This window comes from Equus asinus, chromosome 30 (assembly GCF_041296235.1).
Source record: "Equus asinus isolate D_3611 breed Donkey chromosome 30, EquAss-T2T_v2, whole genome shotgun sequence".
NCBI classification, from domain to species: Eukaryota; Metazoa; Chordata; class Mammalia; order Perissodactyla; family Equidae; genus Equus; species Equus asinus.
The window spans coordinates 8363297-8378302 of record NC_091819.1 but is presented as its reverse complement, the minus strand read 5'-3'; the positions used below and the strand labels follow the sequence as shown (position 1 = coordinate 8378302).

Sequence of the window (15006 nt, the reverse complement as noted above, 5' to 3'; positions counted from 1 at the left end):
ACATATGTATATGTCTCTGAAACCATCATGATAATCAAGATAATGAATATGACATCCTCCCCATAAATTTCCTGTATGCTTTTATAATTTCACACTTCCATCCCCACATCCTTCTCTCACCAGGCAGCCAATGATCTGCTTTACCATAGATTAGTTTGTTTTTTTCTAGAGTTAAATATAGATGGAATTATGTTGTATGTACTTTTTTTTGGATCTCATTTCTTTCACTAACAATTATTTGGAGATTCATCCATGTCATTGGATGTGTCTGTAGTTCATTCCTTTTTATTGCTGAGTGCTCTTCCATTGTATGGATGTAACACTGTTTTCCCAGTCTCCTGTTGATGGACCTTTCATTTGTTGTTTTTTGGCTCTTACAGCTAAAGCTATAAACATTCGTGTACACATTTTTGCATGGACATAGGTTTTTGTTTCTCTTGGGTGAATACCTAAGAGAGGAACGATTGGAACAGACAGTATTGTAGATTTAACTTTTTGAGAAATTGCCAAACTGTTTTTCAAAGGGATTGTACCAGTTTACATTTCTACCAGCAGCGTATAAGACTTCTAGTTTGCTCCCATCCCTGTCAGTGCTTGGGATGGTCAGGCTTTTTAATTTTAGCCGTTCGAGTAGCTATGAGGTGCCATCTCACTGTGGTTTTATCTTGCACTCACCTCGTGATTGATGATGTTATAAGTATCTTTTCATATGCTTATTTGCCATCTTATATCATCTTTGATGGAGTGTCTTCAAATTTTTGTCTTTTTTTTATTGGGTTTTTTTTTTCATTACTGAGTTTTGTTTTTTTTTTTTTTTTAAGATTTTATTTTTTCCTTTTTCTCCCCAAAGCCCCCCGGTACATAGTTGTGTATTCTTCGTTGTGGGTTCTTCTAGTTGTGGCATGTGGGACGCTGCCTCAGCGTGGTCTGATGAGCAGTGCCATGTCCGCGCCCAGGATTCGAACCAACGAAACACTGGGCCGCCTGCTGCGGAGTGCGCGAACTTAACCACTCGGCCACGGGGCCAGCCCCTTCATTACTGAGTTTTAGAAGTTCGTTGTATGTCCTAGATACAAGTCCTTTTTCAGACATATGCTTACAGTCATTTTTTCTGGTCTGTGACTTGCCTTTTCATTCTCCCAGCTGTGTTTTGAAGAGTGGAATATTTTAATTTTTATGGAATTTCTCATTGTGTTCTTTTGTGAATTGCATTTTGGTATTGTATCTAAGAAATCTTTGCCTGAACAAAGTCCATAAAGATTGTCTCCTATATTTTCTTGTAGAAATTTTAGTTTCAGGTTTTACGTTTAAGTCTGTGATCTCCTTTCAGTTAGTTTTTTGTGTATGGTCTGTGGTATGGATCTAAATGCACTTATTTGTTGTGAGACAGGGATTGAAGGTCAGTCTCATGCATGTGGCCAGCCAGCTGCTTCAGCACCGTGGGTCTCCAGTGAGTTGTCTTTGCACTTGTGTGAAGAATCGGTTGTTCCTTCGTGTGTGGCTCTGTCTCTGGACTCATTCTGTACCATTGATTTGTCGTTTTGCCAGTACACACTATTTTAATTACTGTTTCTTTATAATAATTTTTGAAATCAGGTAATGTTAGCCTTCCGTCTCTGTTCTTCTGTTTCTAGGGTGTTTTTGCTACCTCTGGTTCTTTGCTTTTTGATATGAATTTTGGAATTAACTTGTCAGTTTCTACAACAAAGCCTGCTGGGATTTTGATTGGGATTGCATTGAGTCTGCAGACCAATTTGGGGAGCATTGACATCTTGAAAACATTGAGTCTTCTGACTTATGGACAAGGTCTATTTCTCCATTTATTAATGGAGAGAGATTTAGGTCTTCTTTAGTTTCTTTTAACAATATTCCATAGTTTTCATTGTACAGGTCTTATACATCTTTTTGTCATATTTATTCACAAGTATTTCATACTTTCTGATGCTACTGTTAGTGGCATTTTTAAAAAATCTCAATTCTTGATTGTTTATTGTTAGTATAGAAATACAGTTGATTTTTGGGTATGGGTCTTGTGTCCTGCAACCATGCTAAACTTACTGATTCATTCTTGTAACTTTGTTTGTGGATTTCATTGGCTTTTCTACATAGCCAATCATGTTGTCTACACATAAAATATATCTTTACTTCTTTCTTCTCAACTTGGATGCCTTTTATTTCTTGCCTTGTTGCCCTGGCTAGACTCGCTGATCCAGTGTTGAATTCGGCAGTGAGAGTAGACATTCTTGTCTTACTTCATCTTAGGGGAAAGCAGTCTTTCACCAGTAAGCGTGTTAGCTTAGGTTTCTATGTACTCTTTAACAGGTTGAGGCAATACCCCCACTTTTTTTTTTTTGCTGAGGTTTTATCAGGAAGGAATGTTAACTATTGCCAGATGCTTTTACTGATTCAATCGAAATGATCATATAGTTCTTTTTGGTTAATGTGGTGAATTAAATTAATTTTTTGAATGTTTGCATTTCCTAGATAAATTCTCCTTGGTCCTTTTATTAGTTATGTATTTTGCTGCGTAACAAATTAACCCAAAACCTAGAGGCTTACATGACCCACGTTTGTCACCTCTCAGTCTCTGTGGGTCCGAAGTCTTGGGATGACTTAGGTGGCTTCTCTGCTTCAGGGTATCTCTCAAGGCTGCAGGTAAGGTGTTGGCCAGGACTGTGGTCTCCTGTGTAGACTGGATTGGGGAAGGATCTGCTTCCAAGCTCCCTCCTGTGGTTGCTGGCAGAGTTCAGTTCCTTATGCTCCAGTTCCTCAGATGTTACCTAGAGGACTCTGTTCGTTCTTTGTTGCATTTGGTCTCTTCATATACTATTTCACAATGTTGCAGCTTGCTTCATCAGAGTGAGCAAGCAAGAAGGCAAGAGAGAGGTCAAGCAAGATAGAAGTTACGGTTTTTTATAGCCACATTTTTAGAGTGACACCCTGTCTCTTATACGGTACAGTCCTGCGTCACTTAACAACGGGCACACATTCCGAGAAATGTGTTGTTAGGTGATTTTGTTGTGTGAACATCAGAGCGTGCTTATACAAACCTGCGTGGCACAGCCTCCTACACACCTAGGCTATGTGCTGCTCATGTGAATGGGACCACCGTTACATGTGTGGTCTGCTGTTGACTGAGATGTCAGCAGGGGGCACGTGACTGTCTTCCATTCATTAGAAGCAAGGTGCAGCTCACACACGCACGGGGAGGGGCTTACATGTGGGTGTGAATGCCGCGGGGTGGCTATCATTAGTAGTCATTTCAGAAGCTGGCTGCTACAGTCATGATGTATTACGCTTTTTATATATTATTGAATTAGATTTTAAAAAATTTATGTGGAGTATTATGAGGGATGTAGTTTTCTTAGAATGTCTTTGTCTTGTTTCATGTCACGATAATTCTGGTCTCAGAATGAGTTGGAAAGTGTTTTCTTCTCTTCAGTTTTCTGGAAGACTTTGTTTAGAATTGGTATTTTTTCTTCCAACATTTGGGAGGATTTACCACTGAAGTTATGTGTGCTGTAGTTTTGTTTTTATATATTTGTTTAAGGTAAAGTTTTTAACTACAAGTTTAATTTCTTTAATAGTCATAGGGCCATTCTCTCATAATGCTATGGTTCTCTCTCTCTGTTTTTTGAGTGTTTCTTTGAAAGAATTTGTCCATTTCATGTAAGTTGTCAAATTTATTGGCATAAAGTTGTTTGTAATATCCTTTTATTATGTCTAGAATCTGTAGTGATGTCCCCTCTTTCATTCTTGATGCCAGTAGTTTGTGTCTTTCCTGTTAGTTTCCTTATTAGTCTGCCCAAAATTGATAATTTTATTGATCTTCTTAAAGACTCTGATTGGAGTTTTTTCCCTCAGTCTTTTTTTTTTTTACCTCTTTTTTGATTCTTTGATTTCTGCTCTGATCTTTATAATTTCCTTTCTTCTGTTTACTCTGGATTTAGTACACTATATTTTTATAATTTTTTTTTTTAAAGATTTTTATTTTTTCCTTTTTCTCCCCACAGCCCCCCGGTACATAATTGTATATTCTTCGTTGTGGGTCCTTCTAGTTGTGGCATGTGGGACGCTGCCTCAGCGTGATTTGATGAGCAGTGCCATGTCCGCGCGCCCAGGATTCGAACCAACGAAACACTGGGCTGCCTGCAGCGGAGTGTGCGAACTTAACCACTCAGCCACGGGGTCAGCCCCTATTCTTTTTGTAGTTTTTATGGTGGAAGCTCAGGTCATTGATTTCCGTCTAAGCCCTGCTTTAATGGCATCTCATAATTTTGATATGTTGTGTTTTCATTTTCATTCACTTCAAAATTACTTTCTAATTTCCCTTGTGATTTCTTCTTTGACTCTTGGATTGTTTCAAGTGAGTTGTTTAATTTCCAAATATTTGGGAATTTTCTAGAGATCTTTCTGTTATTGGTTTCCAGTTTATTCCAAAATATGGTTATGCTTTATATGACTTAAATCCTTTGAAATGTGTTGAAACTTATTTTTTGCCCCCAAATGTGATCTGTCTTGATAAATGTTCTGTATGCACTTGAAAAGAATGTGTACAGGCACACTTCATTTTATTGTGCTTCACAGATACTGTATTTTTTACAAGACCCTCCACCAGCAAAAAGATTACAACTCACTGAGGGCTCAGGTGATGATTGGCATTTTTTAGCAATAAAGTATTTTTTAATTAAGGTATGTACCTTGTTTTTTTAGACTTAATGCTATTGCACACCTTATGGACTACAGTGTATGTAAATGTAACTGTTATATGCAGTGGGAAACCAAAATATTCGTGTGACTCACTTTATTGCCATATTTGCTTTATTGTGGTGGTCTGGAGCTGAACCCACAATATGTCTGAGGTATGCCTGTCTTCTGTTGTTTTGGAGTGTTTTACAAAGGTCAGCAAGGTCAAGTTGGTTGATAGTGTCAGTCAGTTGTCTTCTATATCCTTACTTGTTTTCTGCCTTACTTGTTTTATTAATTGTTGAGATAGGATTGTTGAAATCTCCACCCATGGATTTCTCTGTTTTTCCTTGCACTTCTGTCAGATTTTGTTCTACCTACTTTGAAGCTCTGTTATTAGGTGTAAATGTTTAGGGTTTGTGGTGTTCTCTTGATGAATGAATCTTTTTATCATTATGGAATGACCTTCTTTATCCCTGGCAATATTCTTTGTTTAAAAAATCTACTTTTACTCGTGTCATTTTTGCAACTTTCTTTTGGCTTATGTTGTTAGCATAGTATGTCTTTTTCATCCTTTTACTTTTTAAAAAAAATTATGGTAAAATACACATAACCTAAAATTTACCATCCTAACCATTTTTAAGTTTACAGTTTAATAGTGTCAAGTACTTTCACATTGTTGTACAACCATCTCCAGAACTCTTTTCATCATGAAAACTGGCGTCCTTTTACTTTTCATCTGTATGTCTTTATAGATTAAATGCTTTGCTTGTATGTTTAGATTTACACTTAATGTGTTATTGATATGGTTAATTTTAGTTGATCATTTTGCTATTTTCTATTTGTGTCTTCTGTTCCTTGTTCCTTTTTTTGGACTTCTGGATTAAATGAATATTTGTTGTAATTCCATTTTATATTTTTGTTGGCTTTGTAGTTATACCTGTTATTTCAGTTTGCCTATGGGTTTTTAGTATGCATGGTTTATGGCATGATAGTCAACCTTCAGGTGTTCCACCACTTCATAGAGAGGATAGAAACCTTACAATAGGATGCTTCCACTTCTCTCCTTTTGGCCTTTGTGATACTGTTGTCATGCGTTTTACTTACATATATGTTGTAAACACCAATATGCATTGTTCTTATTTTTGTTTGAAGTTTTGTTTGAAGTATTCTTTTTAAAGAGATTTAAATAATAAGAAAACATTCTTATAGATGTACAGATAACATTTCCATTGCTCTTCATTCCTTTGTGTAGGTCCATATACCCATTTTATTTTCCTTCTGCCCAAAAGATGACATCTCTCTTTTTTTTTCTTTTCTTTTACAGATTTTATTTTTTTTTCCTTTTTATCCCCAAAGCCCCCTGGTACATCGTTGTATATTTTTAGTTGTGGGTCCTTCTAGTTGTGGCATGTGGGATGCTGCCTCAGCATGGCCTGATGAGTGGTGCCACGTCCGCACCCTGGATCTGAACCAGCGAAACCCTGGGCCACCGAAGCGGAGTGCATGAACTTAACCCCTCAGCCACAGGGCCGGCCCCAGCAAAAGACTTCTCTTAACTTTTTTTTTTTTGGGGTGAGGAAGATTGGCAGTGAACTAACATTTGTTGCCGATCTTCTTCTTTTTGCTTGAGGAAGATTGTCCCTGAGCTAACAATGGTGCCAGTCTTCCTCTGTTTTATATGTGGGACACTGCCACAGGATGGCTGGGTGAGTGGTGTGTAGGTCCGCACTTGGGATCCAAACCCGCCAAATCCACCAACCCTGCATTGCTGAAGCAGAATGTGTGAACTTAACCACTATGCCGCCAGGCCGGCCCCTAACATGTTTTTTGTGTGCAGGTCTGCTGGTGATTAATTCTTTCAACTTTTTTATTTCTGAAAAAGTCTTTGTTTTGCCTTTTTTCTCTTTTGAAAGAAATTTTCACTGGGTATAGAATTCCAAACTATATCTTTTTAAGTACTTTGAAGATGTTATTACCATTGCCTTCTTGATTGCATTGTTTCTGATGAGAAGTCTGCTGTCATCCTATTTTTGTTTCTTTTTAATGAAATGTATCTTTTTTTCCTCTGGCTGCTTTAAAAGTTTTTACTACTGCTGGTTGCGGGTCATCTAATTATCACATGACTTGGGGGAGTTTTTGTCATGGTTCTTGTGCTTGAGGTTCATTGAGGTTCTTGAGGGAATTTTTGGGTTCCTAATTGTCATTGAATTTGGAAAATTTTTGGCATTGTTTCTTCAGATATTTTTTGTTTCCCTCTTTCTGGACTCCAGTTACTCCAACTCTGCTTGAAGTTGTCCAACAGCTTGCTTATGTTTGTTTCTTTTTGTGGATTCTTCTTTCTATAGTTACTATAGTTGTATAGTTCACGATATTTTCTTCTGTACCTGTATTTGCGGTATGTTTGCAGTCTCTAACATTGTATTTCTTATCTCTTGACGTTGGTTAAATGTGTAGTCCATGTCTCAACTTGTTGAACCTCTGAAATACAGTTACATTAGTTATTCTAATGTCTTTGCTAATCCTACATCTGTGTCAGTTTGCAGTTGGCTTTGATTTAGAATTCTTCTCATTCTGGCTCATATTTTCCTGCTCCTTTGACATGCCTTGTATGTTTGGATACTGTGCATTTTACATTTTACCTTTTGAGTGCTAGATATTTTTGTATTTCTCTAAATTTTCTTTAGTTTTGTTTTAGCACGTAGTTAAATCACTTGGAAATAGTTTGCTCCTTTTGAGTCTTGATTTTAAGACTTGATATTTGAACCATGGTACTTAGGGTAATTGTTCTGCCCCCATTGCTGAGGAGAGACTGTTTGGAGCACTCTCCCCAGTGCCCCATGAGTTTGAGGCTTTTCTTCTGGCTGGTGGCAACTGGTGCTGTTCTTCCCCTGTGTGAGCACCGGGTGTTGTTCTCTCTGATCCTCCGGGGTGATTCTGTACCCGGCTTCAGTTTCCTCTTGCTCGTGTGCTAATCAGTATTCTCTGGAATACTCGCAGAGGACCTTCTGTGGGGCTCTCTCTTCTCAGGTGCTCTGCCCTGTCACTCCCAGCCGCCTGGTCTTGCTGGACCCTCAGCTCCATTTTCTCGAATCAGGGAGTGCACTGAGTTTGGCCTGAGTGCTCCTCCCTGTGCCCTGTTGGAAACTTTGAAGCAGTAAGCGGCAGCACTCATCAGGCTCATCTTACTTGGTTTTCATTTGTCAGAGATCACTGTCTTTGATCGCTTGATATCAAGCATCTAGAAAACTATTGTTTCATGTATTTTGACTGGTTGTTTCAAGGCAAGAGGATTAATTCAGTCCCACTTACCTCGTCTTGGCTGGAAGTAAAAGTCTGAGTATGAGTCCCATGTATGTTTGATTATGAATTAGAAGAGTATTTGAATTTTACTCAGGGTGTGCTGGTGTGCTTTAGATTTGGAGGGAAAGTGCACAGTATTATATAAAATGCGTCAAATACTAGATGCATGTTAAGCATCTCTTATAAAGGACTTTAATACCTAATACAAATAAACTGGTATACTATATAATACTACCACAGTTAAACCTACAGGAATTCCTGTCCTTTTTCCAGATGTTGTTTAAATGTATTTCAGGTTTGTCATCTTGTGATTAGAGTAATAATTTTGTCAACTGTTGTTAAGGTACCCAAACACTCTTTAACTCTTCTTCTCATTTTACATTGTGAAAAACGACAGTAAGCTTAAGATTATCGTCTTAATAAAATCTATACTTTCAGTGTTCAGTGTTTTTTTTAAAATAGTTCTTAAAGCTATTTTGCCTGTTGTTTGAAAAGCAAGTAAAGGAAAGAAAAAGAAAACTTCAAAATATGGTTTCATCTTCCAGACATTAAAAGAAGTATATATTTATGTGGCATATAAAAGTCTCTGTCACGTATAAAATTGATATGTTGTGCGTTGTGACTTGTAGGTTTGAAACCTTGAAATAAATTTCAAGGAAAACCTAAGCTTTGAATTCTTTACAGAATGAATTTTTCATCCTCCTTCCAGGGTGGCACAAGCACATGCATGTGTGTATGTGTGTTTGTATAATTTGCATAGATAGGACATTACCAAATAAAAGGCTCAGAAAATATGAAGACAGTGAGTTCTGAGACCCTATTAATGAGCTCTGCTTTTTTGAAGGGGGAGAGATTAAAAAGCATGAAGATTTTTGTTGCATTGATCCTTCTAAGAAATTACAAGTTTGCCCCTAGAGTATTGTTTCTACATGGACTCTTTATCTGTAAAAATCTTATGTGATTATAAAATATCAAGTTTGTCATTTTTGCAGGTAAAAAAACCTTAAGTATTGCCACTTAAAGTGCTTTTACCAGAAACTTATAAATGTAACAATATATTTATGTTGTGCTCAAGAGATCCTTGCTGTGAAAATTAAAAAAAAGAAATTGCTTTCAGGTCTTTGTCTGAAGCTATGTCAGTGGAAAAAATTGCTGCAATCAAAGCCAAAATTATGGCTAAGAAAAGATCTACGATCAAGACTGACTTAGATGATGATATAACCGCCCTTAAACAGAGGAGTTTCGTGGACGCTGAGGTAGATGTGACCCGGGATATTGTCAGCAGAGAGAGAGTGTGGAGGACACGAACAACTATCTTACAGAGCACAGGAAAGGTAATTAAAATATTTTACCCATTCATTAGAGATTTAACCAATCTGTGATTGGTTACAATTTGCTATTAGGAGGAGGTTTCAGATTTTATCTCTGAAAGATCAGTAATACTGTAGATTTTTCAGTGGCCACGTTTACCATTCCTTGCCAGCGTATCGTTGGTCATTGGTCTCCAGAGAAGCTGATGGAAAAGTCTGGAAGTGCAGGCTTCTTGATTTACAGCTCATCTGTCAATTCAAAGAGTCACCCAGTTTTCTCATTGATCTCATTTTTGCGTAAACCTAATGAATAGGAAATAATGATGGCAGGCTCTCTGGTCATTAATATCATTATTAATTTTTTCCCCCAAAAAGTAAAGAACTTATGAAATCCATCAGCAAACATTTATTGTGTGTGTATTTTATACATTCTAGTGTGTAGATGTAGCAATATTTATTTATTAGTTCCTTATTAATGGAAGTTTTCTTTTTTTTGTTTCTTTTGCTATAGGATTGTGGGATTTTCTTCCTTCCCTTTCTCCTCCTTTCCTTTCTCCTCTCCTTCCCTACCTTCCTATTCACGATTACAAATAATGCTTTAAAAAATCCTTGCACATATACCTCTGTGCATTTATGTGTGTACAGCAAAAGGGTTAATTCCTAGAAGTGAGTTGCTGTTTAAAGGAGATTTGTACTTTAAATTTTGAAAGATAATAATTTGAAAGATATTGGATGTCCGTTATCTTAATGGATCTCAGAAAGTTTGCGTGGATTCTGTTTCATTTATTTATTTTCACCTGTCTTTTCCTCCCCTCCCTCCTGATATTCTTTTAAATGTTTGTTTTCCCCCGATGCACAGTTGTTCATGGTGGGGATTTGGTAAGCAAGTTTGTAGAAGTGTGTGGGATTCCTGATGGAAGGGAACTTCAGCATTGCTTTAGGCAGACTGGGTTTGTTTGCAGATTTTGGATTCTGGCCTTAAATTTATGATGCCGTTTTAGTAGGAATAAAAGCTGCAAGGAAAGAGTGTATGAAGGAAAGAATTCTTTTTCTTTTGTACTTTGCCTTGTTTTAGAAAGTACTTGAGGTCAAGATTAAGAATTATTCTCCAGAGTTTAGAATTATAGAGAAATCTGAGAACGTGAGTAAACTTTCATTTTTGTATTTACAATAAAGTGATCTGTTGATACTCATTTTCACTGCCTAATATAGGTACTAGTTAAATATTGTGACTTATATTGTTCTACCACTGTTCATTACAATTGTTGAAAAATCTGAATTTCATACTAAAGGAGTAAAAACAGGTGCTAGGCCTCACCTTACTTTTAGACCAAGCATGAAGTTTTCAGGTAACTGAGGTGAACAATTTTCCTTGAGCTGTAGGTGGCAGGATTGTACCATCCTTTCAAAATTTAGCATTCTAATTTAATTTAGTGTTGTTTGCACCACTGTATAGTTTTAAAAGTAAGTTAATAATTCAAGAATTGTTTGGTAGCTAGATTCGCTTCTATGAGTATTAATATTTTAAAAAATCAGAAGAACTATTTTGACTGATAGCCTCTCTGCGTACTGTTTCCACGTGCTAAACTCGAAAAACCTTTTAGGTGCTCACAGCCCTAGAATGCCGTAAGATTTTAGACAGACCTTCATTATTACCAGGTATCAGGGCCTTCTTATTTTCTGAGTTTCCAGAATAAAAGGCAGGTTCAAGATCCCATAAGAAATATAAATACATCCTTTTGTAGTTATATTACTCTAGCAAGGACCCCACATAAAACAACCTGGTTTTATAGTGCCATTAAAAACACACTTTTAAGCTTGTATAAATTATTATATGTTTTTAGTTTAAAAATGATAAAGAGAGATCACTAAAAGGAAGATAATCACCTGCAATTCGACCACACAAAATTAGGTAATGACATTTTGATTGATTCTTCTGGAATTTGTGTCTCTCACGCAATACTTTATTATTTTTAAAACAGTGAGATTTGATTTTCATATGTTTTCATGATAGGATTAAGACGTTGTTTGCGTGTGCCACCGCGTGGATCTTTGCGCTGCTGGTGCAGGAGCAGTGCTGGTGTAACGCCTGGCATCTTGGCCTGAATCAAGGCATTGGCACCAGACTTTACTAGGAGACCTTGCATTCTTCATCCACTAATGATGTCCTTGATGAAAATAAAAATTACAAAATTTGTTAAATCTTGACTTTTGAGTAATGTCTTTCTGTATTTTGTGTGGTGAAATCGGAATATATAAAGCACTTCCGCATACCAAAATCTGATGGCTGTCTCCACGAATAGCGCTTGTGCCATTGTTTAAGTTGGGTGTCAGACCAGCTGCTTATTCACAGAAAACCATTTTGTATTTGAATAACTATGTTATTCAGACTTGCATATTTGACATTTGTTTTTCTGAAAATGAAGGAAGTCTCTTCCTTCAAGGAAAACAACTGACAGTATTTCTTGCCAATAATAAAATGTTAGCTTTTATGAAAATATTAGAATTTTGGGAAATTTCTTTTTGCTACCTTGACCTTACCAGCTTCCTAATTCTTAAAGACTTTTGTGATGAGTTCTGTGATATTAACAAATATAATTTATTGATAATTGTATAATACATGTGTTAATATTTGGAAAATCTTCATAACTCAGTGATGGGTATTTTCCAGATGACCAGGGTTTGCTGTTACAAAATCATGTGTGGATTGAAAAAATCCGTTTCAACTGCAAAAGAGACCAATGGATTTTAAAGTAACAATGCGAAAAGTTTATGGGTGTGGTCTCTGCATTGCAGTAACCTTTAAGAAACTACCACTTACTGAGTTTTAGTGTGATATCAAGGAACACCCACAGTAGTCTGACACGCTTTTATAATACTCCTCCTTTTCCAGCTCTCTCTGTGAGGCTAGATTTTCTTTATATACTTTGACCAAAACAAAGTATCACAACAAATGTTGAATATAGAAGCAGATAGGAGAATACAGTTATCTTCTGTTAAGCTGGACAGTAAGCAGACTTGCAGAAATTTGAAGTAGTACCACTCTTTCATGTCATTACTTTTTGTGCAATTTGGAAATTAGTTTTTCATAAAAATATTTTTACATGGGATAGTTTTTTTCTTATATTTGAAGGAATTAATACAGTCATGTATCACTTAATGATGGGGATATGTTCTGAGAAATGCACCGTTAGGCGGTTTTGTCATTGTGCAAACCTCATAGAGTGTATTTACACAAACCTAGATGGTATATCCAATATACACTTAAGCTGTATGGTACTAATCTTATGAGATCACTATTACATATGTGGTCCACATTGACTGAAACGTCATTTTGTAGCGTGTGCCTCTATTTTAAAAATATCTCAGTTTTAGTTTCTAATGTGATGAATATTGTAACCTCTGTAAACCAAAGCTCTCAGTTGGGGGGCCAGTAATTTTTAAGGGTGCAAAGTGGTTCTGAGACCTTTATTTGCTGTCCTGAAGAGCTATAGGAACTAGCAAGTATTGTCACTGGGGCAGTGGTAACAGTTATGTTTCAAGCTATGTCTCGTCCTGTATGCATATTTATTTAACATCTCCAAGCCAGGCCCTTGGTGGGCACTAACTGGACGTGCATTGGTTCTAGCTGTCACAGAGGTTATATTTAACAGAAGACAGAAAATTAAATAAGCAGTAATTGTGACATACGACATTGTAAGGTAGGCACCCAGCAAAGGCAGTCAACTTGGTCGAGAGTACAGGGGAGAGAGTGATAGGTAAAGAATCAAAAGGAGTGAGGTAGGTGAAGGAGTGAGGTGGGACAAAGTGGTCCAAACCGAAGAAACAGTATTCTTAACTGTCTAGAGAGAGAACTGCTGTTGCATTTGAGGTTTGTGAGGGCAGGGACCCGTGTCTCCCTTGGCCATAATTTTATCTGAGTGTCAAGCAGGGTGTTTGGCTTATAGTAATACCTATTGCTTAAAATGATAAGTAATTGATAAGCAGAATTAGAAGAGCCCCAAAGGAACTGTCGGACATTAGAGCAAAAACTAAGGGAGAGTCTGAGAGGTGTGAAGAGAGGAGTAGTCAGATGAGTCAGCATTGTTGAATGTTGCTAAGACTTTTTTTTGTGGTTCATGCAAGAGTTTATTAAGTTTTTGAAAATACTTCCCAACGTATGAGTCTTTGAAAAGTGCACAGTGACTCCTAACAAATAGTATCTCAAAACTTTCAACGTCTCATAAATTGTAGCAATCTGAACTTAGCACTAGAGTTCGTTATACCCACAAGAGGTGTGGTAATTAAGAAGGCTCTTTGGACAACAGATCTGTCATGCTTTTATTTTACGTAAATGTTAACTTGTTTCCTGGTTACAGGTTTGAATACATGCACAATATGAATAAATTTATAGCCGATTATGCAGTTTAAGTAAAATGAAAATAAATGAATAGCCCTGGGTTTATAATAATCAGTCTTTGGCTCAGTTTCCCAGTAGTAGTCGATTTTTAGTTATGTGTGTAACAGTAATGCCTCATCATGATATAGTAGGGAAGAATTAATAGGAAGAAAACTTAGTTTGAAATTGTTTATTAAGTAAACTTACTATCTTTGAGTATGTAATTTTAAGTGGGCTTAATTAAGATTCATTTATGTTTTAGAATTTTTCCAAGAATATTTTTGCAATTCTTCAATCTGTAAAAGCCAGAGAAGAAGGGCGTGCACCTGAACAGCGACCAGCCCCAAATGCAGCACCTGTGGTAAGAATTAGTACTGCTCATATAGTAATCTTGAGGGAAATGATGCTTGTTTTTCAGTAGCGTTGTTTAGAAGACATCGCATCTTAAAGTTTTGGTCAGTAGGTTCTAAACCTTTTGCTGCTTCAGCATACTTGAAAGATGTGAAAACTCTCTCCACCAGTGAAAGCTCCTTACGTCAGCAGTAATTCTTAACTGGGGACATAACTGGGTCAGAATCTGCAAGAGGTTAATTAGGAAAAGCCCTCTGAATAACTGGGTAAACTGTAGCTGGCCTTCTCATCATTGCTTAGGAGAATCTCTGACCATGGTGAGAAGTGTAAATCCGTATTACCATCCACTTCGGGGCTCTTTGAAATCAGTGGTGTCTATGACTTCTTGGTGACTGTATTGTCTTTCTCCTGATCACAGGTCATTTGGTCCTTTCATTGTGCCTTAGTTTTAGCTATTTGGGGGGTTGATTGCCTCACCTTTTGAGGTGCCACTTAGGACTCTCCCAAAGTAAATTTCATGTATGGCGTATACCTCTATTTAAACTCAAATATATCCTGCAATTTTGTTGAAAATCCTTCCATTTAGTTTCATGTGATTCAACAAAGGAAAGAAACCATACATACAATTGTTTTTATTTTATATGGAATTTAAGAAAGTATATCAAAATTTGGTAGAGTACTAACAGTCTTTGCAAAATCTAGTAGTTTTGTTTGTTCATGAAATCTTTCGTATTTAACCTTTTAGAGGTAGTGAATTTTTGCTGGTATTTAGAAAATACTTTCAGTTGACTTCCTAGCAAATATTAAAGTACCTAGTATTTGTCAGGCGGTGTTCTGACAAAGGTACAAGAGATACAAGAATGAAAAAGGTCCGCAGTCCCCTCGCTCTTTGAGCTTACAGTCCAGAGGGACGTAGAGATGAATGAAAAGGTAGTGGGACCAGTCTTGTGATGGTAAGACACAGGGTGCTCGTAATTA

At 36.9% G+C, this 15006-nt stretch overlaps 1 protein-coding gene across 1 annotated transcript in view; it reads left to right on the top strand.

The window, feature by feature from the left end:
- The window catches only part of CDC73 (cell division cycle 73), a 116867-nt gene that overhangs the window by 14020 nt on the left and 87841 nt on the right, over positions 1–15006 (top strand). The window contains exons 7-8 of the mRNA XM_044762645.2: positions 9107–9323; positions 13940–14038. Coding sequence (XP_044618580.1) covers positions 9107–9323; positions 13940–14038 — 316 coding nt within the window. The remainder of the gene's footprint in view (positions 1–9106; positions 9324–13939; positions 14039–15006) is intronic.